This window comes from Danio aesculapii, chromosome 8 (assembly GCF_903798145.1).
Source record: "Danio aesculapii chromosome 8, fDanAes4.1, whole genome shotgun sequence".
NCBI classification, from domain to species: domain Eukaryota; kingdom Metazoa; phylum Chordata; class Actinopteri; order Cypriniformes; family Danionidae; genus Danio; species Danio aesculapii.
Window position 1 is genome coordinate 42,595,563 of NC_079442.1, and position 23,959 is coordinate 42,619,521.

Consider the following 23,959-nt stretch of genomic DNA (forward strand, 5'->3'; position numbering starts at 1 on the left):
GATTTGTCGGCTGCACATCCATGATGCAAATCTACCGTTCTACCCAAATCCCATAGGTGCTCTATTGGATTGAGCTCTGGTGACTGTGGAGGCCATTTGAGTACAGTGAACTCATTGTCATGTTCAAGAAACCAGTCTGAGATTATTTGTGCTTTATGACATGGCACGATGGTAAGCACTGTCGCCTTACAGTATAACGGTCACTGGTTTGAGCGGGCCATTTGGCGTTTCTGTGTGGAGTTTGCATGTTCTCCCCATGTTCGTATGGGTTTCCTCCGAGTGCTCGGGTTTCCCCCACAGTCCAAAGACTGTGTGAATGCGAGAGTGTATGGGTGGTTTTCCAGTGCTGTGGAGGCCATTTGAGTACAGTGAACTCATTGTCATGTTCAAGAAACCAGTCTGAGATTATTCGTGCTTTATGACATGGCGGTTATCCTGCTGGAAGTAGCTATCAGAAGATGGGTACACTGTGCTCATAAAAGGATGGACATGATCAGCAACAATACTCAGGTAGGCTTTGTATGCTTAATTGGTACTAATGGGTGTTTGATTGGTACTAATGGGCCCAAAGTGGGGCAAGAAAATATCCCCCACACCATTACACCACTACCAGGCCAAATCCACACTCATCAGATCAGGCAACGTTTTTCCAATCTTCTATTGTCTAATTTTTATAAGCCTGTGTGAATTGTAGCCTCAGTTTCCTGTTCTTAGCTGACAGGAGTGGCACCCAGTGTGGTCTTCTGCTGCTGTAGCCCATCCGCCTCAAGGTTGGACATGTTGTGCGTTCAGAGATGCTCTTTTGTATACCTCGGTTGTAACGAGTGGTTATTTGAGTTACTGTTGCCTTTCTATCATCTGGAACCAGTCTGGCCATTCTCCTCTGACCTCTAGCATTAACAAGGCATTTGCGCCCACAGAACTGCCGCTCACTGGATATATTTTACCATTCTCTGTAAATCCTAGAGATGGTTGTGCGTGAAAATCTGAGTAGACCAGCAGTTTCTGAAATACTCAGACCAGCCTGTCTGGCACCAACAACCATGCCTTGTTTAAAGTCACTTAAATCACCTTTCTTCTCCATTCTGATGCTCAGTTTGAACTGCAGCAGATCGTCTTGACCATGTCTACATGCCTAAATGCATTGAGTTGCTGAGATGTGATTAACTGATAAGAAATTTGGGTTAACAAGCAGTTAGACAGGTGTACCTAATAAAATGGCTGGTGAGTATTTATTTATTTTTTTTTGCTCGTCTAGAAAATGCTTCTTTGATTCAAGAACTTATAGATATTTGGACAAGAAACAAGACAAGCATGCACTGTTGAATGCAGAATTTGGCCAAAAGGAAGCTGTGTAATTGTAGTGTTAATCCTTCAGAACAATCTTCGTGCCAACACTCCCTTAAAATACTGCCTATATAGTCCAGCTCACCATAATCCAACACATTTATAATTTCAGAAATAACCTTGGCTCCTTGTTCTACCCACACGGTTCATATCAGCAGCCCATGGAAAAACACGTCAATGTTGTTTTTCCTCATTACAACAGTGGCTGTCATTAGCATCCTGTGAGTTAAGAGCACCAGGCCGCAGATTGTCCCCTCTGAAGGCCACCCATGGAGCACGAGAGCGGCTGGGGGTCTGGGACTCAGATAAAGGGGTCTGGGTTTGCGTGCGTCCAGCTGAATTGTGTAGTGACCAGTGGGAGTGTGTCGGACGGTTGTGAAACGCTGGCCGGAGGAGCGGCAGGAAGAGCAGAGAGAGATAGCGAATGTTCATCCATCAGTTAGATGACTAGGGCTGTTTATAAACACAGGGGCTGCTGGGAATCTTCTAATGAGGCCACTCATTCACATCGCGCATGATCAGTCATTATTTCGCTTAAACTGCTCCTCACTCCCTTTATGGGATCTTTGTTGATTGAGTTTAACGTTTACGGCAACAGGGCAGTTGAGTTTTCTCATTATGGGTGGCAGGATAATGTTCAACGTTTCGTTTTTGTGTGTGTATTATCGACTTTCCTGTGTTTAAAGTTGCACAGATATCGGTATGTGTTTGAATTAATGGTTTGCGTTGGAGGGACGCGCTGTTTGTTTTACGCATGTGTGTTTGGCAAGTGCTGGATGTCCAGGCTGAACTGCTGTCAACATCACAAACGCAAGAGAGATCCAGCACACGCAACATCAGCGCTGCATGGTGAGTACATGAATCTGCTTTCTCTGCTCACTGACAGCACTGAATGATTCGTCAAATGCTCAATGTACACTACCGGTCAAAAGTTTGGGGTCAGTAGGATTTTTAATGTTTTAAATAAGCTTCTCCTGCTCACCAAGACTGCATTTATTTGATCAAAACCACAGTACAGATTGTAAAATTGTGAAGTGTTATTGCACTATAAAAGAACTGTTTAAAAGTAGCTTATCATTTATTTAATTATTTATTCCAGTGAATTTAAAGGTGAATTTTCAGCTTCATTACTTCAGTCTCCAGAGTCACTTGATCCTTCAGAAACACTCTAATATTAATAATAATTATTATTATTATTAATGGTAATTGTAATGAAAGCAATATTGACTAGAGTAATCATTTGAAACAACATACAATAGGAAAACAGTCATTTCAAATTTAATTTATAAAATTCCTCTTTTTTATGTTTAATATATGCCGCCTTGATGAACATAATCATTTTCTTAAAAAAGAAAAATAAACATGAAAACAAACTGACCCTTAACTTTTGACCGGTAGTGTACGTGGATTAATTTTTGCATGTGTATTTCAGGAATTAGAAAGTTAAGTGACTCATAAAATGCTCAGTGTATGTGAATTTGTTTTCAAAAATTAGAATAATTTGTTTTTTTCAATCATTAATAAAATCGAATTGTGTAAGAAAGTCAGTAAGTGCAGCTGTCTTTTTATACAGAAGCATATTTTGTTTAAAAAAACATCCCAGAATGCACTTCTTGAACCTGGTTCCTTATCTTGATAATATGATCAAATATAAAATTGTTATATTTAGAGGAGATCTATCTATCTATCTATCTATCTATCTATCTATCTATCTATCTATCTATCTATCTATCTATCTATCTATCTATCTATCTATCTATCTATCTATCTATCTATCTATCTATCTATCTATCTATCTATCTATCTATCTATCTATCTATCTATTGTTCTATCTATCTATCTATCTATTGTTCTATCCATCCATCTTGTATCTGTACCTGAAATCTTATGCTCGCCGAGCATTAATTCAAAACTACTATAGATACAGTAAGCTATTGTTAATATTACTTATTACTATATTGTTAAAAACAACACGATGCATTCCTCTGATGCAAAGCTGAATTTTAGCATTATTCCTCCAGTGTTCATTGTCACACAGTTCTTCAGAAATCATTTTAATATGTTTAAATGGTTATACAGGAATATTTTTCATTATTATCAAACATTTTTGTGGAAACTGATTCAAGATTCTCTGGACGATAGAAACTAAATAAATATCAATACATTTTATTTGAAATGGAAATCATTTGTAGCATTCTTTACAATCACTTTTACTCTAATTAAAACTATTAATTAAAATTCTACTTTTAAACCACAGTATAGTTTGCATTATACATAAGGCAACACTGAATAAAACATCACTGTAAGTTTTGAAGATGCTTGAGTTCATATAGTTTATGGCTCATATAGTCCTTTAGCTAAACAAATGTTCTGCTTGTTAATACATATTCTTAAAGTAAATTAGATTAAAGTCAATTTTTAGCATTATTCCTCCTGTGTTCAGTGTCACACAAAGAAATTATTTTAATATGTTGAATTGGTTGTAGAGAAATATCTTTCATTATCAAATATTTTTGAGGAAACCGATTCATAATTCTCTGAATGATAGAAACTAAACAAATTGATCTAATGTTTATTTGGAATTAAAATCTTTTGAAACATCAGTTTTAATTTAATAAATCCTTGCTTAATTATTAAAACTATTAATTCAAAAACTTATCGGCTCTAAATGTTTAAACCATAATATATTTTGAATTATGCTTAAACAACACTGAATAAAACATCACTGTAAGTTTTGAAGATGCTTGAGTTCATATAGTTAAGAGCTTTCTTTAGCTAAACAAATGTTCTGCTTGTTAATAGTCTCACATAGCAGACCTCATTATCTGCAGCTCTTGGCTTTGTTGGGTCAGTGTGATCGTGACAGTTCTGTTTCCCAACATCCCAAATCCAACAGACAACTTAAGAATGTTTGAAATGTTGGCATTTGTTGAGCGGCCATTTAGACATTCACTTCCATGTTTATTCTGTCTGCGAGCTGCTACTCCAGTCAACAGCACAGGCAGAAATCAATGACAAGTTGCCATTTGATCAATGCACACTTTGTTTTTAATAGAGCGGACTGCTTCAATTGCGTTATCTACACCTCGAATACCTTACATTTCCATTATCAGCCTTACGTCAGTCTGTCCCGATGAACTGCTCTTGATAATCACCTACATTCAAAACACTAGCAGCACCTCTGGACTTTAGTCTAGCACTGTCTGTCAGTGATTCATGCTTAAATCTGTAAACAAAGCCTGGCGATGAGCAACCAGCTAACATCAATAAGATAACAGATGGATAAATGAGGAAATAGTGGATATATACTCAAATGATGTTTCTTTGTTTATTAAATTACGTATTTAAAATGAGCTGAAACCACAATTCTTAAGATTTTTTTTCGGGACAACTTAATTGTTTCATGTTTAATCCACTTATAATTGTAAAAACTAACAAGCTAACTTAATTCCTTCATGTTGTCTCAACACAAATCGATTTTGTGGATCCCAGCATTTTTTATAGTGTACTGCTGTCTTTATTTTTAACATGATGGTAGTGATCTTCTAATGCAAACTGTACTTCCATTAGCTTGTCCAAGCAAAATGTTCATCTAAAACACTTGAACATAAAACCGAAAAGCTCATTGTCATTTACAGTATATTTTTATGTGAGCAAAAATGCAATCACTTAATAACAAAAACCTCACCTTTCTCATGTCTTTTACATGTTCTTGTGATTTACGTGTGATTTAAGGTGATGCTCATATGGTTTTTGAGTGTGCCTTAATTAAAGACAATTGGGCTAAAAAAGGACAATTAAAAAAATTAAACTATCAACGTTTTAAGGACGAAAAAATATGCTCGTCGCCACGCCGCATGGTTTAACAGGGTTGTGTTTATTCTCTTAATGAGTTATGGGTGTGTTTTGAGCATAACGTGCATTAATCAATCAGAGTCTCATCTCACGTTCCTTTGAGTCAGTTTCGTCACACCATGGTACATTTGCTATTTACATGGCGGACTTTGTAAGTGAAAAAGCTGAACGCTTCCCTAGCAAGAAAACAGCTAAACAGAGCATCTGCAGCACTAGAATAAAGAAGAAACTTCTCCATTTGGTCTCTTTACATTCTCTTTTACTTTACTCCTTTACTTTCGTGGATAAGGAAACCGTGTTGTACACACTCCACTGAAGACATCCATCAGCCTATATATATAATTTCATTTTTTAAGTGGAAAGATTTGTTTAAAAACTATTTCTAAATTCAGTTCTCATTTCTAGCAAACAAATAAATGAACAATAATAAGAAATGTTCTGTCGAAGCACACGTCCTATTCTTATGCCCATATGGTGATGCATATATCTCCAAAACCCCACAGGCGAACAATCTAAACTTGTTTTTATTCAATCAAATATAAATATGCATAAAATATACAATACTGCTAATAATAATAATAACATTATACAAATTCAAATTGTCATGAATCGCCTAAACTCCTCTTCTTCCGCGAGGTGATGAAGGCATGGAGGCAGTGGTTTTTATATTAATGTAGAAAATAATAATTTTTTTTTAAATTTTAATCCTTTAATCCTTTTCATATGTAAATATATTTGTGTGTTGCTGTACATCCTGTGTATATTAAGCAATGTGTAAGCGTTTGGACCTGCATAGGCACATAACTAACAAGCTTTGGGTTGGACTTCAGACCAGCTTTTAGTTGGTCAATGGCGCGGTCTATTTCAGTTTCTCAAATAGCAACGCGTCAACAATGCGCCTTAACACACCTACTTTATAGGTCGGCACACCCATGAGTCCACAAAGTGGCGCAAACACGTTGTTTAAATAGCAAATCTGGTGCAAAAGCGTGAAAATGAAAGTTGCGCTGGTCTGAAAATAGCAACAAAACGTGCCAAAACACGTCTTGCACCTTGCATGATATGGCTCCTAGACTCATGATTGTGGTGATTAATGTGATTTATTTCTCATGATGTTGAAACCCGACATTTTAAATGTATAATTTAAACGGTTTGTTTTTAATAACAGTTTCTAAACTTCTGCCTGAATTAAGTAATTGATATTCTTAAGTAAACAACCAGATGTAAAAGCCACACCAGATACATGTAATTACATAATTATAAAATGTATAAAGTATAAAAACAAATAAATCATACAATTACATAAAATATTAATAATATTATAATATATAATATCATAATTGAAAAGTTAGACAGTTATTTTTTTGTCTAAAGTTAGACATTTCTGAGCATGATGTGCATTATTCTCTTAATAACCTGAAGGCCCATGATCAGTTATTATTTAAAGCGACAGTTCACCCAAAAATGATAATTCTGCCATCATTAACTCATCCTCTACTTGTTCTAAACCCTGTTTGAGTTTCTTTCTTCCGCTAAACACAAAAGAAGACATACTGAAGAAACTGTAATAAGTAAATTTTGTTCCTACTATGGATGTCAGTGGCTGTTTTTCCCAACATACTTCAGAATATCTTATTTTGTGTTCAATAGACGAAAGTAACCACTTTAAGAGTGAAGAAAGGTTGTGGAAATGTTCACTTTTGGGTGAACTATCCTTTTAATCATAGCTCGACGAAACCTTCATCTCAGAAAAAGTTTTTTATTGTGAAAAAGCTGGATAAACTGTTTTTCACACTAAGAATAAATGGTTCTCAGAAAGGCCCTTTGTAAAACTAAAAATGGTTCTTCTATAGCATAGCTGTGAAAACACCTTTATTTTTATTTTGTTAAAGTGAGCAATGGTTATCATACACTAAAGCCATGTTTATTTACATTGTGGCTATTTATGTTCTTGTGAAAAATGAATGAGTGTTTAAACACATTGGAGCATTGCTCTCTCTAACCCCATCTGGAACCAAACCGTCCCAGAAGTTCAAAGAAGGTTGTTTTGTTAATCGTGCAAAGTTTTTTCTTTAAAGGAAAGAACCCACAGATATTGTGATGGATGGCATGGGAGCGATAGCAAAAATTCCCCTCCCTTGGGTCTCAGAGGCACTAATGATATCTATATTTCGACACAGCCAAACTGAGGTCAGCGTCTTTCAGATGCTACCACAATAACGCCATGGAGGATGTTCTCTGTCAACACAACGAGCGGGACACGAGAGGGCACGTGGAGCGGCCATGTCTTAATTTGAGTTTTCAGGAAAGGCCACCCCCTCCATGGGGTCTAAAGTATATCGGGTGGGAAGGTTAGATTCCTGCAGTCCTCAATCTTTTCAATGTCAAAGATTAACTGCATGACAAACAGAGCCGTGGCAAACACAGCATGTATAAACACTCCCTTCAGCTCCAGAGATGAGCTGCATGTCCCTTTGTCAGTCCTCTGGGAAACAGAGCAACCCATACTGCCACACAGAGAGTTACTGTAAGATAAAGTTAATGAGAACTGGAGGAACCATCCTTCAGAGATGCAGATTTGGAAGTCAGTGGAATTGATCAATGATACAGATTTGTTTTTTGGCATCAATGTTTTGACGTATTGAGCACTGGAGGTTTCTGAGAACTCATGAGCCATGCAACTCAGCTGATGAGCGCTCAAAGCATTAAAGAGTTAGTTAACCCAAAAATGTCAATTCTCTTAGTAATTACTCACCCATGTGTTGTTCTAATCCCTTGAGATCCATCCAGAGATTCAATTCATTTTCGTAACACAAATGAAGATATTTTAGATGAAATCCAAGAGCTCTCTGACCCTCCATAAACAGCAACGCTCCAGAGATGTACAAAATCCAGGAAAAAAACAAAACAAAAACATTGTTAAAACCTTAAGTGTGTTTTCAGTTGTTCAAATGTAATCATATGAAGCTCTAAAAACACTTTTGTGCACCCAAAACACTGTAAAAACGGCTTTGCCTATGTCTTTTCTTCCTTGGCATGTCAGAGTGTGCGGTTACTACAACATATTACTATTCGAGTAAGCAGCGCAACATGCAAGTTTCGCATTGCCCTTAGTAAATGCGCATCTGATGCAAAAGTTTTTCATTTAGATTTTGTTATTAGAGCTTTGTATGATTATAGTTCAACCACCGAAGACATTATGGCCAAATGTTGACCTTTCCAAGATGGTGGACTTGTTGACGTCTCTGATATGGATGTTGTGGCATCTTCGCACACATGTCTGTACATATAAAAACTGAGGCTACAATTCGCACAGGCTCACCAAAATTGGACAACAGAAGATTAGAAGACCGTTGCCTGCTCTGATGAGTCTCGATTTCTGCTGCGACATTCAGATGGTAGGGTCAAAATTTGGCATCAACACCATGAAAGCATGGATTCATCCTGTCTTCTGTCAACAACTCAGGCTGGTGGTGTAATGGTGTGGGGGATATTTTCTTGGCACACTTTGGGCCCATTAGTACCAATTGAGCATTGTGTCAATGCAGCAAGTAATGTTGCTGACCATGTCCATCCCTTTATGAGCACAGTGTACCAATCTTCTGATGGCTACTTTAAGCAGGATAATGTGCCATGTTATAAAGCGCAAATCATCTCAGACTGATTTCTTGAACATGACAATGAGTTCACTGTGCTTAAATGGCCGCCACAGTCACCAGAGCTCAATCCAATAGAGCACCTTTGGGATGTGGTGGAACGTAAGAATTCGCATCATGGATGTGCAGCCAACAAATCTGCAGCAACTACATGATGCTATCATGTCAATATGGACCAAAATCTCTGAGAAATATTTCCAGTACCTTGTAGAATCTATGACATGAAGGATTAAGGCAGTTCTGAAGGCAAATAGGGGGTCCAACCTGGTACTAATAAGGTGTACCTAATAAAGTGGCCGGTGAGTGTATTTTTCACAGTGAAAACAATTAACTTGACACTTAATTGCACTGGTTTCTAAACGAGACTTTTGCCAAAATCAAAAAAAGCCAAAACGGTCTAAGTTTTGGATCCAGTACAGTAGATTCAAAGTGTTTTGCAGGTCTGCTTTTGTGCTCCTGGACCAGGATGTGAGCTCAGGTACGTTCACACAGCTGCTGCTGAATGCTGAGAGTCAACTAGAGGCTAAACCTGTAGAGAATGACCGGGACAGACTTCTCTTTGTGAGGCCTTCTCTGTGAAACGTGTGCCAGAGCAGCTGTTTGGACACACGGGCCTCATCTATGCTCTTATTCTCACAGTCCATGCTCTTCAGATCCTCTCAGAGCCCCAGAGGAGCACAGACACAGACCTCCACAGCCTCCAGTGTTCTGGGATAACCTTTTCGTGACAGTCATGACTAAAATAGCTTTCTCTAGGGTTGAAGAAATGTTTGCAAGCAGTGGATCTTGACCCTTAAGTATGGAGAGTGAAAGTTTGTGTGTGCTCTTTTAGATCCGGGCCATCTCTGTGAAGAGTAAGAATCCAGTGATCAGATGAGAGAAGGGACAGATCCTGAGATGAGCATGTCTGTCAGCGGCTACCTCACCACCTCAGATGCCTTTGACATCACAGACCATTCGCAGTACTATGGTAAGATTACATTTTTACATACAGTTGAAGTCAAAATGATTAGCCCTCTGATTTGTTTCTTTTTCAAATATTCCCCCAATGATGTTTAACAGAACAAGGCATTTTTCACAGTATTTCCTATAATATTATTTCTTCTGGAGAATGTTTTATTTGTTTTATTTCGGCTTGAATAAAAACAGTTTTCAATTATTTTAAACCATTTTAATGTCAAAATTCTTAGACTTCATAAGCAATATTTATTTTCAGTTGCCTACAGAACAAACCATCGTTCTACAATAACTTGCCTATGTTAACCTAGTTAAGCCTTTAAATGTCACTTTAAGCTGAATATTAGTATCTTGATAAAAAAAAATCTGGCAAAATATTATAAACTGTCATCATTGCAAAGATATCAGAAATCAGTTATTAGAAATGAGTTATTAAAGGTATTATGTTTAGAAATGTGTTGAAAAATGTTCTCTGTTCATCCGAAAAAAAAATACAAGGGGCTAATAATTCTGACTTCAACTGTACATCTGCTCTTGTAATGTTTTGATGCTGTAACAAATTACAAGACTGGAATAGTTGGGATAGTTTACTCAGAAATTAACATTTTGTCATTTACCCAGCCTTGTGTCACTCAGACCCAGAATAACTGCGTTTATTCTTTAAAAAAGTCACTGGGAACCATTTAAAAAAAAAGAAAGTGAAATATATAATTGGTGACTAGCTTTAGTTGAAAGACTGAAATTATTAAAACTGAAACAAATCAGTTAAAAGTGCAAAGAAAAATTAAGAATAATGTACAGGGCAAAACTATTTTTCCTAATGGCCGGTGGAAAAAAAAATATATATATACAGTTGAAGAATTATTTGACCCCCTTTGTTTTTTTTGTTTTGTTTTTTTAAATATTTCCCAAATGATGTTTAACAGAGCAAGGAAATTTTCACAGTATATCTAATATTATTTTTTCTTCTGGAGAAAGTCTTATTTGTTTTATTTCGGCTAGAATAAAAGCAGTTTTTTAATTTTTTAAAAAACATTTTAAGGTCAAAATTATTAGCCCCTTTAAGCAAATTTTTTTTCAATAATCTACAGAACAAACCATCGTTATACAATAACTTGCCTAATTACCTTAACCTGCCTAGTTAACCTGATTAACTTAGTTAAGCCTTTAAATGTCACTTTAAGCTGTATAGAAATGTCTCGAAAAATATCTGGTCAAATATTATTTACTGTCATCATGGCAAAGATAAAATAAATCAGTTATTAGAAATGAGTTATTAAAACTATTATGCTTAGAAATGTGTTGAAAAAAAATCTCTCCGTTGAACAGAAATTGGGGAAAAAAATTTACAGGGGGGCTAATAATTCACGGGGGCTAATAATTTATTAATTCTGACTTCAAATGTGTGTATATATATATAATTCTAATTTAGCTATTTCTTAGCCACATATTTTAAATAACGTGTAAAAACAAGCAAACTATATACATATATATTTTTTCAGCATTACTTCTCTTTAATAAAAAAAGTTTTAATAATGATAACAAAGTATAATGAGAGTATAAACAGCAATCAGAGAGTGAAATTTAATAGTTTTTATAACTCTTTCCATACATTTTAAGGTCATAAACCTTATGACCACTTTCAACCGGAAGCACAGGCGAGATTTTAACTTGCAGTATATTTACTAAAAATAATGTAAGAAACTAATCCAAAACTAAAACATTATTCATATCCTGAATAAAAATCGATTAAATCTAGCTAAGTTAGCACCTATAGGACTGCAGAAATAATGGTGTTGCTTTGGTTTCTGCAGTAAACAGAGCCGTATGATGTCAAATCTAGTAGGATTTCATAAACTACACAGCATCCTGATATTCACAGATTTATTTCAGGCAAACTTTTGCATACATTGCACAATCAAAAATGATATAAAATTTAATACCTTGCAAAATAGCATTTAAGACGTTTCAGGCCTTAAATTTCTCTACATTGATTTAGCAACTTTTAATACTTTTTTTAATACTTATGGACACCCTGTAAATAATAAACAGTGTGTCCAAGTGTGCATCCTCATCAGGTAACCATAAATACATGGAGAACTTATGAACAAATGTTATTGTTAGGTAGATAATTAAATCAAACTGGTAAATAAACTTAATAAACGTATCTTTTATTAAATGTATAAATATATATATTTTTTATATATTTATATTTTTTTAGTTAGATTATTGGTTGTACCGATTGTGTAATTTTACAAAAAAAATGATACCAGTTTAAAATGACTTAAGACCAACAACACCATATTTCAGTGAATTTAAGTGACTTCATTTTCCTTCAGCTTAGTCTCTTTATTCATCAGGGGTCGCCTGAATTGAATATTTTTATTCAATTCACCTGTACCGCATGTCTTTGGACTGTGTGTTCACATGGGTTTCCTTCGGGTGCTCCGCTTTCCCCCAGAGAGAACATGCAAATGCAAACTGACCCAGCCGGGACTCAAACCAGAGACCTTCTTGCTGTAAGGCGACAGTTCTAACCACTGAGCCACCGTATCGCCTTAAGGGACTTTGTAAGGTCTAAAATTTCATTTCTGAAATTTGAAGAGTTTTTAGGACCTCGCAATAATAAATCTTTATGCCACTTTAACTGCTAATAAAAACATTTTACAGGGCATATGCAGGAATCCTAAAGGTCATTTGAAGACTTTTAAGACATTCTCAGAATATTTTAAGACCTCATCGCAACTTCAAGTTCTAATCAGTATCAAACCTTTAACTTAATAAACAGTGGTTAATAAACAGTTGTAGTTAAATAAATCAATGGAGAACAACCACACAACAGAACTCAGATATGCTCGGAAGAAACAAAGCTTGAAAGAATAAATTATGCGTTTGTTTTCAGCGACAGGCTTCAGCCACTGTTTAAACTCGTCTTTCTTCAACCAGGAGTTTGCAAACTTACTCTTTCCCATTTTGCTGTCTGTTTCGCTCTATGGTTTTGCTTCATGTGGAAAGCGTCACATCACCTTCCCGCGTTTGTCGCAAATTACGTGACATCACCCGGACGGAGAACCCCAAAATAATCGTGTGGATCGAGCACACCACTGTTATTATTAGGAGGAGAATAAATATATTTATGCGTTTTTGGAGTCCAATACTTTGGACAACACTTGAACAAGAATGAACACCTTGTAAAAACATGATTAAGCCTTTTTAGAACCTTTTTATTGCCTTAATTTTCGAATAATCGATTGACCAACTTTTAATACTTTTTAAGACTCTGTGGACACCCTGTTTTAGGTGACCTGGACACTAGAATAAAAACTAAATAAAATTATATTTTATAAAATTATATATTACGTGAACCAAACAAATAAATAAATTCTCTGATGACTCAGGACAGGTTTTTAGCCATACTCTTAAAACTATTAAATTATAACGGAGGCACAGCACTTTTGACAATTATTGAAAAGAAGCCACTTGAATAAGCGTTTGCTCTGACGGCATGTTATGATCATAAAACAGATTACGTATTTTTCAGTGTTTTGTCTATGTCATTCACCAGATCATTACATCTGAATGTCCAAATATTATATCAAAGCCGTCACCTTAAGACACAATTACTGTTTGAATAATGCTTTGTCAGTTTGGTTTTGTCGTTTAATTCACTGTGGTGTCTGCAAGGTCAGTCAATGACAGTAATGTAGCTCAGCTTCTCACCAGCATGAATGTTTATGAAAAAGTCCAGTGGTTTACAAATAGATGCTAGCACCGGAAAGTTATGCTCTAGCTGTAACAGGACATAAAACATCTGCGAAAAGACAGGATTGAAAGCCAGTAAAGAGACCACCACATTGCAGAAGGATATTTATGGATGACATATAAAAACAGAGATGGATTTGTTGGAATTGGCTTGATGAATCAATTTTATTTAAAGGAACACTCCCCAGTTTAGTTTTACCACTTTTCAATCAATTCAGCCGATCTCTGTGTCTGGCAGGAGCACTTTTAAGCTTAGATAAAGGAATGAACTGTATTAGACCAGGGGTCACCAATCCGGTTCATGGAGATCTACCTTCCTGCAGATTTCAGTTGCAACCCTGATCAAATACTTGTCTGTGGGTATCAAGTGCTGCTCAGGTATTAATTAATACAACCCCAAACCAGGAAAGGTTGTGACAGTATGGAAAAACACAAATTAAAAAAGAAAGTAGTGATTTTTAAATGTACTTTGACTTGTATTTCATTGCAGACAATACAACAAACATTATTGAATGTCTTCCTCATGATTTTTGAAACAGGTGATGTCAACAGGGTATAGTATTTATGATTTGGTACAAAAGCAGCATCCAAGACAGGTCTAGTCCTTTAGGAGCAAAGCTGGGCCGAGGATCACCTGTTTGCCAACAAGTTTGTGAAAAAAATTATTGTAATGTTTAAAAACAATGTTCCCCAAAGAAAGATAGGAAGACATTTGGATATTTCACCCTCAACAGTGCATAACATCATTAAAAGATTCAAGGAATCTGGAGCAATTTCAATGCGCAAAGGACAAGAAGGCAAGCCTGAGCTAAACAACTGTGATCTCAGATCCCTCAGGCGGCACTGCATCTAGAATCCTTATTCATCTATAAGCCTTATCACCATATGGGCTCAGGAATACTTTGGCAAACCTTTGTCAAGTACCACAATACGTAGTTACATCCACAAATGCCATTAAAACTGTTCTGTGCCAAAAGTACCAGTGTCCAGAGGCACTGTCAACTTATGTGGACTTGGAGGCATCTGGGATGGACCATCACACAGTGGAAACGTGTACTGTGGTCAGATGAATCAGTATTTCAGGTATTGTTTTGGGATAAATGGACGCCGTGTGCTCTGGACCAAAGAAGGAAAGGATCCAGACTGTTGCCAGCAGCAAGTCCAAAAGCCAGGGTCTGTCATGGTCAAGTTAGCCTTGGCAAAGCTAGCTTGCATTTCTGTGATGGCACCATTAATGCTAAAAAGTATACAGAGATTTTAGAGCACAGTATGCTGCCTTTAAGAAGTCATCTTTTCCAGGGACACCCATGCATACTTCAACAAGACAATGCAAAACCACATTCTACACAAGGTCTTGGATGCAGAGGAAGAGGATACAGATATTTGACTGGCCTGCCTGCAATCCCAACCCGTCTCCAAATGCGACAACAAAGACCCTGTACTGTTGTCCACCTTAAGATTTGTTTGCAGGAAGAATGGAACAAAATTACACCTGAAACACTTCTTCACTTGGTGTCTTCAGTTCCAAGTGCTGTAAAAAGGAATGGTAACATTACAAAGTGCTACATGCTTTACTGTTCCAACTTTTTTTTTTAAATGTGCTCCAAGAACCAAAATTGGAATACATGTTTATCTTGAAAAAAAAGTATGTATATATTTATAAATCATGAGGAACACATTAAATAATGTTTGTTGTAATGTCTGCAATAACATACAAGTCAAAGTAAATTTAGAAATCACTACATTTTTATTTGCGTTTTCCATACAGACCCAACATTTTCTGATTTGGTGTTGTAGGTTCAGTTGTATTAAATCAGGGTTGCAGTTGAGCTAGAGATTTTCTTACTATGGGGAAGATGACAATGTCTGTATTACCCACCATTTGACCCGTAGCACTAACTTAGTCATGTGAAGCACATCTTAGCCAATCGCATATCAGCTTTTAGTATCCTTCCCTGCATTCTGCTATAAAGGCAGTGTTAGCATTAGCCGTTATGCATTTTAAGTTAATTATTTCAGGCTTGCCTTCAACAGGCTTTGGCTGAACTCTTTAAGAAGGTGGATCTCTAAGAACAGGTTTGAGGACCTCTGGATTAGACCACTAGCATCTTGCTAAAAAAAATTCACAAAAGAGTTATTTAAAGCTGGTCGCTTCTGTAGTTACACTGTGTACTAAGACCGACAGAAAGCACTATTGACTATTTTCAGGTACTGTATAATCATTGTTCCTGCTAAAGGCATGGTACAGCAGCAAAGTTCTTTGATTATTGTGCCTTAGTACACTATAGGTCTTAGTATACAATGTAACTACAGAACGGTCAAGCTTTAAATAGCAAAATGATCAAAGCTCTTTTTTTTAAATATTTGTGTAAGATGCTAATAGTCTAATCTGATCCAAAGTCACTTTAAGGCAAGTCATTTCACTCTGTGGCCATCTTTGAAAGGCCTCTCAGGCAGTATGCTTGGGCATTGGAACCACCAATAAAATTAAACAACTGTCCCATAAGTTTCATTTCTAAATGTTTGAATCAAATAAAATCAACATATTTTCAGGTTGCCTGAGCTAATGCTCATGTGCACACAAAAGAAACGATATCACGACATTAACCTCATTTATGGTTGATATACACACTATCATCTTCTAGATAATGCTTCGTCAGATGGCACTTCGGCAGATTTGTTTACAAGTTTGTGCGCGTTTGAGGAGATTACAAAACCAACAAACTTTTGTTTTCAAGTGTTGCTGGCTATTTAAAAGCACAGGTTTCAAGCTTTAAGTGGATATATTTCTTTTGTCTGTGAAGCAAGTATTCACTGAGATTCCAGTATGTTTGTTGACCACTAAACTTTCGTAAAAGCACACGTCTGGTCTGAGCTTTCCCCTGGAATAATGTCAGTCTATATCGATCGATCGATGATTGGTTCCTGTGCTAGTAGGCGGGGCTTCATTCACCATATAGACCGTTACACTTTTTTCCATTCAAAACTATACGAGTGACACATCTTGTGTATTCTGTAGTACATATATAGCCTTTGTCTGATCCAATGATCTGTGCTAAGCTAAGATAAATGTGCTGTTGCCAGATTGACTGAATGGATAAAAAAAAAACAGTAAAACTCAACTGTTTAACCCTAGGGGAGTTTTAAAATTAGCCTATTTACAAAAAAAGTGTCAATATTAAGATTTTCTCATGCAAAACATCTCTCTTGCTCTGGTCACTATTAGTTCCTGCATGTCCATCAAGATGGGAATAAAAAGTCTTTTGCAGATGTGCTTCAAAAATGCAGCCAGTTGTGACACGTGTTCCCTCAAAGGGGAAACCGAAATCTAAAATCCATCTTCGTAACCTTCCCTCCTTAGACAGAATAAGAAAACATCAGGAAGGCTCCGTTCTGTATGGTTATAAAAACCCCATAAGCTACAAAGCAAATAATAACCATAAACAAAACTGTAACCTCTTCAGCTGCATCCTGTTTCCAGAGACAGAAAAGATTCAAAAGGTCTTGCTCTTGGGCTTTTTTTATTGCATCCCAACGGCCTCATAAAGTCATTAGGTAATTCAAGAATCATGTGAACGTGTTGCCTTGTGAAACATTTTCACTCGTTTCATTCATGTTCTTCTATTCCCGGCAGATGTTCTTGTGGATCCTCTGAGCTGCTCTTACCAGGAACCGGATCTACAAAGCCCTCTCTATGGCCAACAACCATTTAGTCCTGTCAACGTGCAGTTCTCCATGTACGGGGCGCAAAATGTTCCAGCATGCAACCCGCCATACCCCTACAGCCATCAGTGCTCTGAATACACCTGTGAGCCTGATATGGAGGTCCAAAGCTCAACAGCCAGAGCCAGCATTGTTGGTCTTCCAGTGCTGAAAAGACCCAGAATGGGCCACGGAGCTCGAGTGAAGGGCCAGGATGAGCTGTGTGTGGTGTGTGGAGATAAAGCCTCGGGATATCACTACAATGCCCTCACCTGTGAGGGATGCAAAGGTTGGACACTCACAAAACACTAGTGCTGGGTTTTAGGACAACATGAATGCATGATGCTCTTCCTGAGTAGAAGTAAAACATAGTATTTAGGTTGACAAGCATGGATTCTCTTTTTATAAAGCAGGACGTTGAATGTTGGATATATTCATTCATTCATTCATTCATTTTCCTTCAGCCTAGTCCCTTTATTCATCAGGGGTCACCGCAGCGAAATGAATCAACAACTCATCCAGCATATGTTTTACACAGCTGATGCCCTTCCAGCTGCAACCCATTACTGGGAAACACCCATACACACTCATTCACACGCATACACTATGGCCAATTTATTCAATTCACCTATAGCGCATGTATTTGGACTGTGGGGGAAACTGGAGCACCCGGTGGAAACCCACGTCAACACAGAGAGAACATGCAAACTCCACACAGTAATGCCAACTGATCCAGCCGGGACTCGAACCAGCAACCTTCTTGCTGTGAGGCGACATTGCTAACCACTGAGCCACCGTGTCACCTTGTGGGACATTTCAAAGAGCTTATTTCTTTTTAATAGCCACAGAATGAATACATAAATGTAGAGAATTCAGTGCTAGAGTTAGGAGGGGGGAGTTTGTTTTTTGAGAGAGAGAGAGAGAGAGAGAGAGAGAGAGAGAGAGAGAGAGAGAGAGAGAGAGAGAGAGAGAGAGAGAGAGAGAGAGCAAAGAGTGTTTCCACAGGTGGTTTGTAAAGCCCACTCACCTGTGTGAAGAACACTTCATAAATTCACAATGTTTTTTTTATATAAAGTGGTTGTGTCTGGTGCAAGTGTTGGTTAGTGTCAGAGAGATGAGATGAAGTAGTGTGTTTTCTACAGGTGGTTTGTCAAGCCCACTCACCTATGTGAGGCATACTCAGAATTAATAATGTTTTGGGGTTGTCAAGTGGTGAGTTTGGGAAAGGAAGAGGAGGTATTGGTTTTGTTTACAGGGGTTCGGGTGATCTCAGATGTGTGTAAATAAGTACATAAAAATACATAAATAAATTTACAAAACTGAACCGTGATTTCCTAATGACCAAAAACAAAATAAATAAATGCAATAAAAACAAATCTGCTATTAGTTTAAAACAGTGCTGTGGACAAAAGTCCGTCAAGGTTTTATTTTCTTTTGAAACTAATTATTTCTTATCTATTTAGAAATTACAGATAAATTATGATAGATGACAGTTAATGCAAAATTGTAAAATGCAACCGATAGGAATTACAGGACAATTATCTTTTTGCAATGAAAGTTCATGCAAAAGTTTAAAATGCAACAGAAAGATTATCATGAACTGCACAAAAATGACTAAGCAGTCACGGTTTTCAACATTAATATTAAAAAGATGTGACCCCGGACGTCAAAACTTGTTGCGCAGATATTTTTTTGGCAGTTTTCATGTGATAAATGTTCATTTCCAAAAATTGACACTTGACTTAATCAGAGTTCGGTAAGTTACTTTTAAAAAGTAATCGATTTGAACAAATTACTTATTACTACTGGAAAATTGCAATCTGATTGCATTACTAATTAATTACATGTAAAAAGTAATCAGATTACTAATTCTTTTACTTTGAAGTTACTTTTCAAACTGCATCTCTTTCAGTAATTTAATATTCACTGAAAAACATCACAATGGGTTGATCATATTCAAAAGACTTGAAGAGAGCTTTCACACCAACACTTTTTGTCCGCACCCAGGTTCGTTTGACGTCAGAGTATGGTACGTTTAGCTAGTGTGAACTTGTCTTCTGCTCAGGTGCGCACCCACGAACCGTACCCAAGTCTGCCTGAAAGAGGTGGTCTGGGCCAACTGTACAACAAACTATCATTTTCTTAAACGTTCAATCTTGTGTGTGTATCTGTGTATCACGTACTGTACCTTGCTGACAAGCAGGACTGAGCCAGGGCAAACACAGTGATAATGTCTGCTTGCCTGCCCAAAAACAGATTCTGCAGACATCACTTTATGTTCTGAACATTTATAATAGTTTTGCGGCAGATAGACACGAGTCGCTTTCTGTATGTCCAAAACCAAAAGATTCAGTAAAAGCAGAATGACTGCGGTGTGCAGATGTCTTTCCATTTTGGCGCTTTGCTTTTGTGTCCATCAGCTGGCAACAGCCGTACAACACAGCAGCTCAATGACGCGTACCGGGGTTCAGAAGGAAAAAAGGCAGTGTGAACACAAACCAACTGAGAATGTGGCAAAGGGGGACATTCAAATTTGTGTACGGTCTAGGCAAATGAGCCAAGTGTCAAAGCACCCAAAGAGTTCGTCCAAAACTTAATTGTCTCATCATTCACATGTTCTAAACCTGTTTTTCTTCTCTTTTTTAACACAAAAGAAGAAAGCTGGATACCTGTAACCTCTGACATCCATAGTTTGCAAAAGCATTGCAGTGTTTGGGTGTTCTGTGTTTGTCTGAGGTAATTAGTCTACCAAAATGTGTATATTTTTTACAAAGTATCAAGCTGATTGGTCAGTTCTTGTCACGTGACTCGCGATTTTCAAATAAGTGCGCCTGTGAAATGCGAGCGTGTGCGACATGTACTCGACAAGTATTGTTGTAGAATGCTTTCTGTTCAAGTGCTTGAACAAGTTGCTGCAGTGGAAAGTTCTTTAGACTGAATTTTACAGCAATCATTTTGTTTATGCTCTCAATGAAGTTAAGTAATGTCTGTATTCCTACTTGAAGCAACCACTCTCTGCAGTTTTATAAGGCGCATGCGAACAGAATTTTTTTCTTCCTAAAACTAGGAACGTTAGTAATGCAATTACACTGACTTTAGTAATTGTAATCAAATTACACAATGTAATTCATTACATTACTGCGTTCCTCAAAAATGTAATTAGACTACAGTAATGTGTTACTGTGGAACTCGTTACTCCCAACTTTGATCAATTGACGGATTTTTGTGGTCCATATTAGGGTCACATATTTGAATGATTACAGAAGGATCGTCTAAAATAAAGACTGAAGTAATGAAGAAACGGATTAAGAAAAAGTAATCTTTCATTTCAGAGATAAATTACATTTTAAAATGTATAAAACAGAAAGAGATCGTGTTAAAATGCTAAATAATTTTCCTCAGATAAATAGAGCCTTGATGACCACAGGAAAGTTTTTCAGAGCTATTAAACTCATACCATCACCACACCTGTGAACGGAAGTGCCATGTTTTTTTTCTTGGTTTAGGTTTCTTCAGACGCAGCGTGACTAAAAAAGCTGTGTACCACTGCAAGAGTGGCGGAAGCTGTGAGATGGACATGTACATGCGGAGAAAGTGTCAGGACTGCAGACTGCGCAAATGCAGAGCCGTCGGGATGCTGGCAGAGTGTGAGATTGACGTAAAACCTTCTGCACTGACTTTAAATCTCACAAAATATGCTTTTTGAGATATGGATTCGGGAAAACCGAAGCCGATGCTGCTTAACAGAAAAGCACTGTCAGCATTAGCTGATCGCTGCTGTGTTTTTGCCAGGTCTGCTTACAGAAGTGCAATGCCAATCAAAGAGACTGAGGAAGGGCTCCAAACACAGAGGACACAATGGATCATCAGCAAGAGCTGAAGACGACTACTCTGAAAGCAGAAGCGTCTCGTCCACCAGCAGAATCAACACACGGGTAAAACCCTCTCACATTATTTAGCTTTCCCAAACATTATATTTGAGTTGAGGGATATTTCAAAGCTGATAAATATTCACTCTTTTCTCTTGAATAATGCTGTTTGTAGGTATCATCTGGTTTCTCCAGAGAGCAGAGATGCATTCTGAATAGAATTGTTGAGGCTTTTCGTAGATACATAATTCAGGACAACACTCACTGTCGGGTATGCAAATGCTTTTTCTTTTTTAAATTCCATTACAAAATGCAGAATTCATCCCCACTGCTCTTAAGGGATCACCCAAAAGTAAAAACTTACTCGCCAATCTTGTTTGAGTTTACTTTTGCTGTTGAGCACAAAAAATATATATTTTGAAGAATGTTGGAAACCACTAGCCATTAGCTATGTTTCCATCAACATATTTTATATGTGCATTTTGGAATATTGCACAAACATTGCTTAATGGGAATGGCAAGATGTGCATAGCATTTGAAAAAACAGTAGGATAGACTGAGTAAAATAAAATGTTTATCTGATTAAAAAATGTGCATTAACTACTATGGCACACATTTAATTAATACAATCCAGCATGTTCATTAAAAAGTCATGTGATTTGAATGACGACATTAATGGACAAACCAGCGACAGACCACATTGTAAAACATCTGAAATGTTGTTGAGCATCTTATGCCTCCTCAAGCCAACGCATGTTCATTTTGTTTCTTCTACTAATTTATTATAAGTAATTTATTATTAAGGCTGCACGATATTGGAAGAATTTGACTGCCATATTTTTTTTCTCTGCGATATATATTGCGATATAAATACAGTTTCACCAGATGACTTGAATAGCTTTATTTGTAAAGTCATCCATTTAGATTTATTGAGATGATTCTGTAGGGGACTGAAATATAAATGGATTTTTTGTAAGTTAGTATATACATATAATAAACAAACTACAGTCATAAATAAACACAATGGGGCATTATTAAAGTGAAATAAACTGTGCTATATGGTTTTTAGAAATTAAATAATTAAATGTAAAATAACATTGCAAAGTCTTCATCATATAAATGATTCAATAAAATGAATTATTATTAAACTTCTTTTGTGCTATTAAAATGCTTTACACTCTGTTAAACTGCTCACATAGTCACAGGCCTCAAAACACTTTGCAGGAGATAAATAATTTACTCTATTATGATTCAATTCTGCAGTGTCTCCACAAATCTCATGTGTGGTTTCTGGTCAAATTTAATCCGGACTCAACATTGCATATCGTGCGACGTGACTATTCCAGACACACACGTTGCGATGCTCGATACTCAAACAATATATTGTGCAGCCCTATTTATTATATAAGAAAAATGGCCCACGGTGGCTTCTCCTATCGCAGCAAATTAATATATACAGTTGAAGTCAGAATTATTAGCCCCCCTTTGATTTTTTTTATTTTTTATTTCCCAAATTGTTTAACAGAGCAAGGAAATTTTCACAGTATGTCTGATAATATTTTTTCTTCTGGAGAAAGTCGTATTTGTTTTATTTTGGCTAGAATAAAAGAAGTTTGTAATTTTTTTAAACACCATTTTAAAGTCAAAATTATTAACCCCTTTAGTTTTTCAATAGTTTACAAAACAAACCATCGTTATACAATAACTTGCCTAATTACCCTAACCTGCCTAGTTAACCTGATTAACCTAGTTAAGCCTTTAAATGTCACTTTAAGCTGTATAGAAGTGTCTTGATAAATATCTAGTCAAATATTATTTACTGTCATCATGGCAAAGATAAAATAAATCAGTTATTAGAAATGAGTTAGAAACCAGTTATTAAAACTATTATGTTCAGAAATGTGTTGAGAATCTCTCCGTTAAACAAAAATTGGGGAAAAAAATAAACAGGGTGGCTAATAATTCTGACTTCAACTGTATATATAGCAGGGTTGCTGGGTCAGTTGGCATTTCTGTGTGGAGTTTGCATGTTCTCCTCGTGTTGGCGTGGGTTTCCTCCGGGTGCTCCGTTTTCCCCTCACAGTCCAAAGACATGCGCTATAGGTGAATTGAATAAGTTAAATTGTCCGTAGTGTATGTTTGTGAATGTAAGAGCGTATGGGTGTTTCCCAGTGATGGGTTGCAGCTGGAAGGGCATCTGCTGCGTAAAACATATGCTGGATAAGTTGGCAGTTCATACCGCTGTAGCGACCCCTGATTAATAAAGGGACTGAGCTGAAAAGGAAATGAATGAATGAATGAATACATATATATATATCCCCAGTTTATTGGGAAGTGACGATTTCTCTTTGATTCATTGGATAGAAACTGCTTTATTCGCAAATGTTTAATGCAGTATTCCACTTTTGTGTATAAGTCTAATTCACATCTTTGGATGGAAACAACTACTGACTTCTATTCTCTTTTGTGTCAACAACAACAAAAATGGTGTGTAAATGGTGCATCCGATCATGCACCAGTATGTGTACACCTATTTATTGACTTCTTATTTCTGTCAACATTGCTAATTATATACCGATTTGTTTTTTGACAGTATGTTGTTGTATAATGCTCTCTCTGGAGCCAGCACCTTGGCTTTTCACTCATCATAGTACACGTGCTGCTGATGATGTGACAATAAAAGTGATTTGATCTTTTTCTTTTCCTAGGTACCTCTATGGTCCAGTTTAACAAATACCCATCTGACTCCACCTCAGACAGAGAAGCTTTTGCAGTTTTTGAGGAGCGTACCTGGTCAGGTTTTACTCAGAT

The 23,959-nt window shown here is 36.8% G+C and overlaps 1 protein-coding gene across 1 annotated transcript in view; it reads left to right on the forward strand.

Moving 5' to 3' along the window:
* Window positions 1-2,007: 2,007 nt before the first annotated feature.
* LOC130233805 (bile acid receptor-like) overlaps window positions 2,008-23,959 on the forward strand; it is a 29,770-nt gene continuing 7,818 nt past the window's right edge. The window contains exons 1-7 of the mRNA XM_056464022.1: window positions 2,008-2,196; window positions 9,691-9,828; window positions 17,212-17,568; window positions 20,786-20,926; window positions 21,072-21,214; window positions 21,324-21,419; window positions 23,857-23,941. Of these exons, the coding sequence (XP_056319997.1) occupies window positions 9,732-9,828; window positions 17,212-17,568; window positions 20,786-20,926; window positions 21,072-21,214; window positions 21,324-21,419; window positions 23,857-23,941 (919 nt within the window). The 5' untranslated portion in view covers window positions 2,008-2,196; window positions 9,691-9,731. The remainder of the gene's footprint in view (window positions 2,197-9,690; window positions 9,829-17,211; window positions 17,569-20,785; window positions 20,927-21,071; window positions 21,215-21,323; window positions 21,420-23,856; window positions 23,942-23,959) is intronic.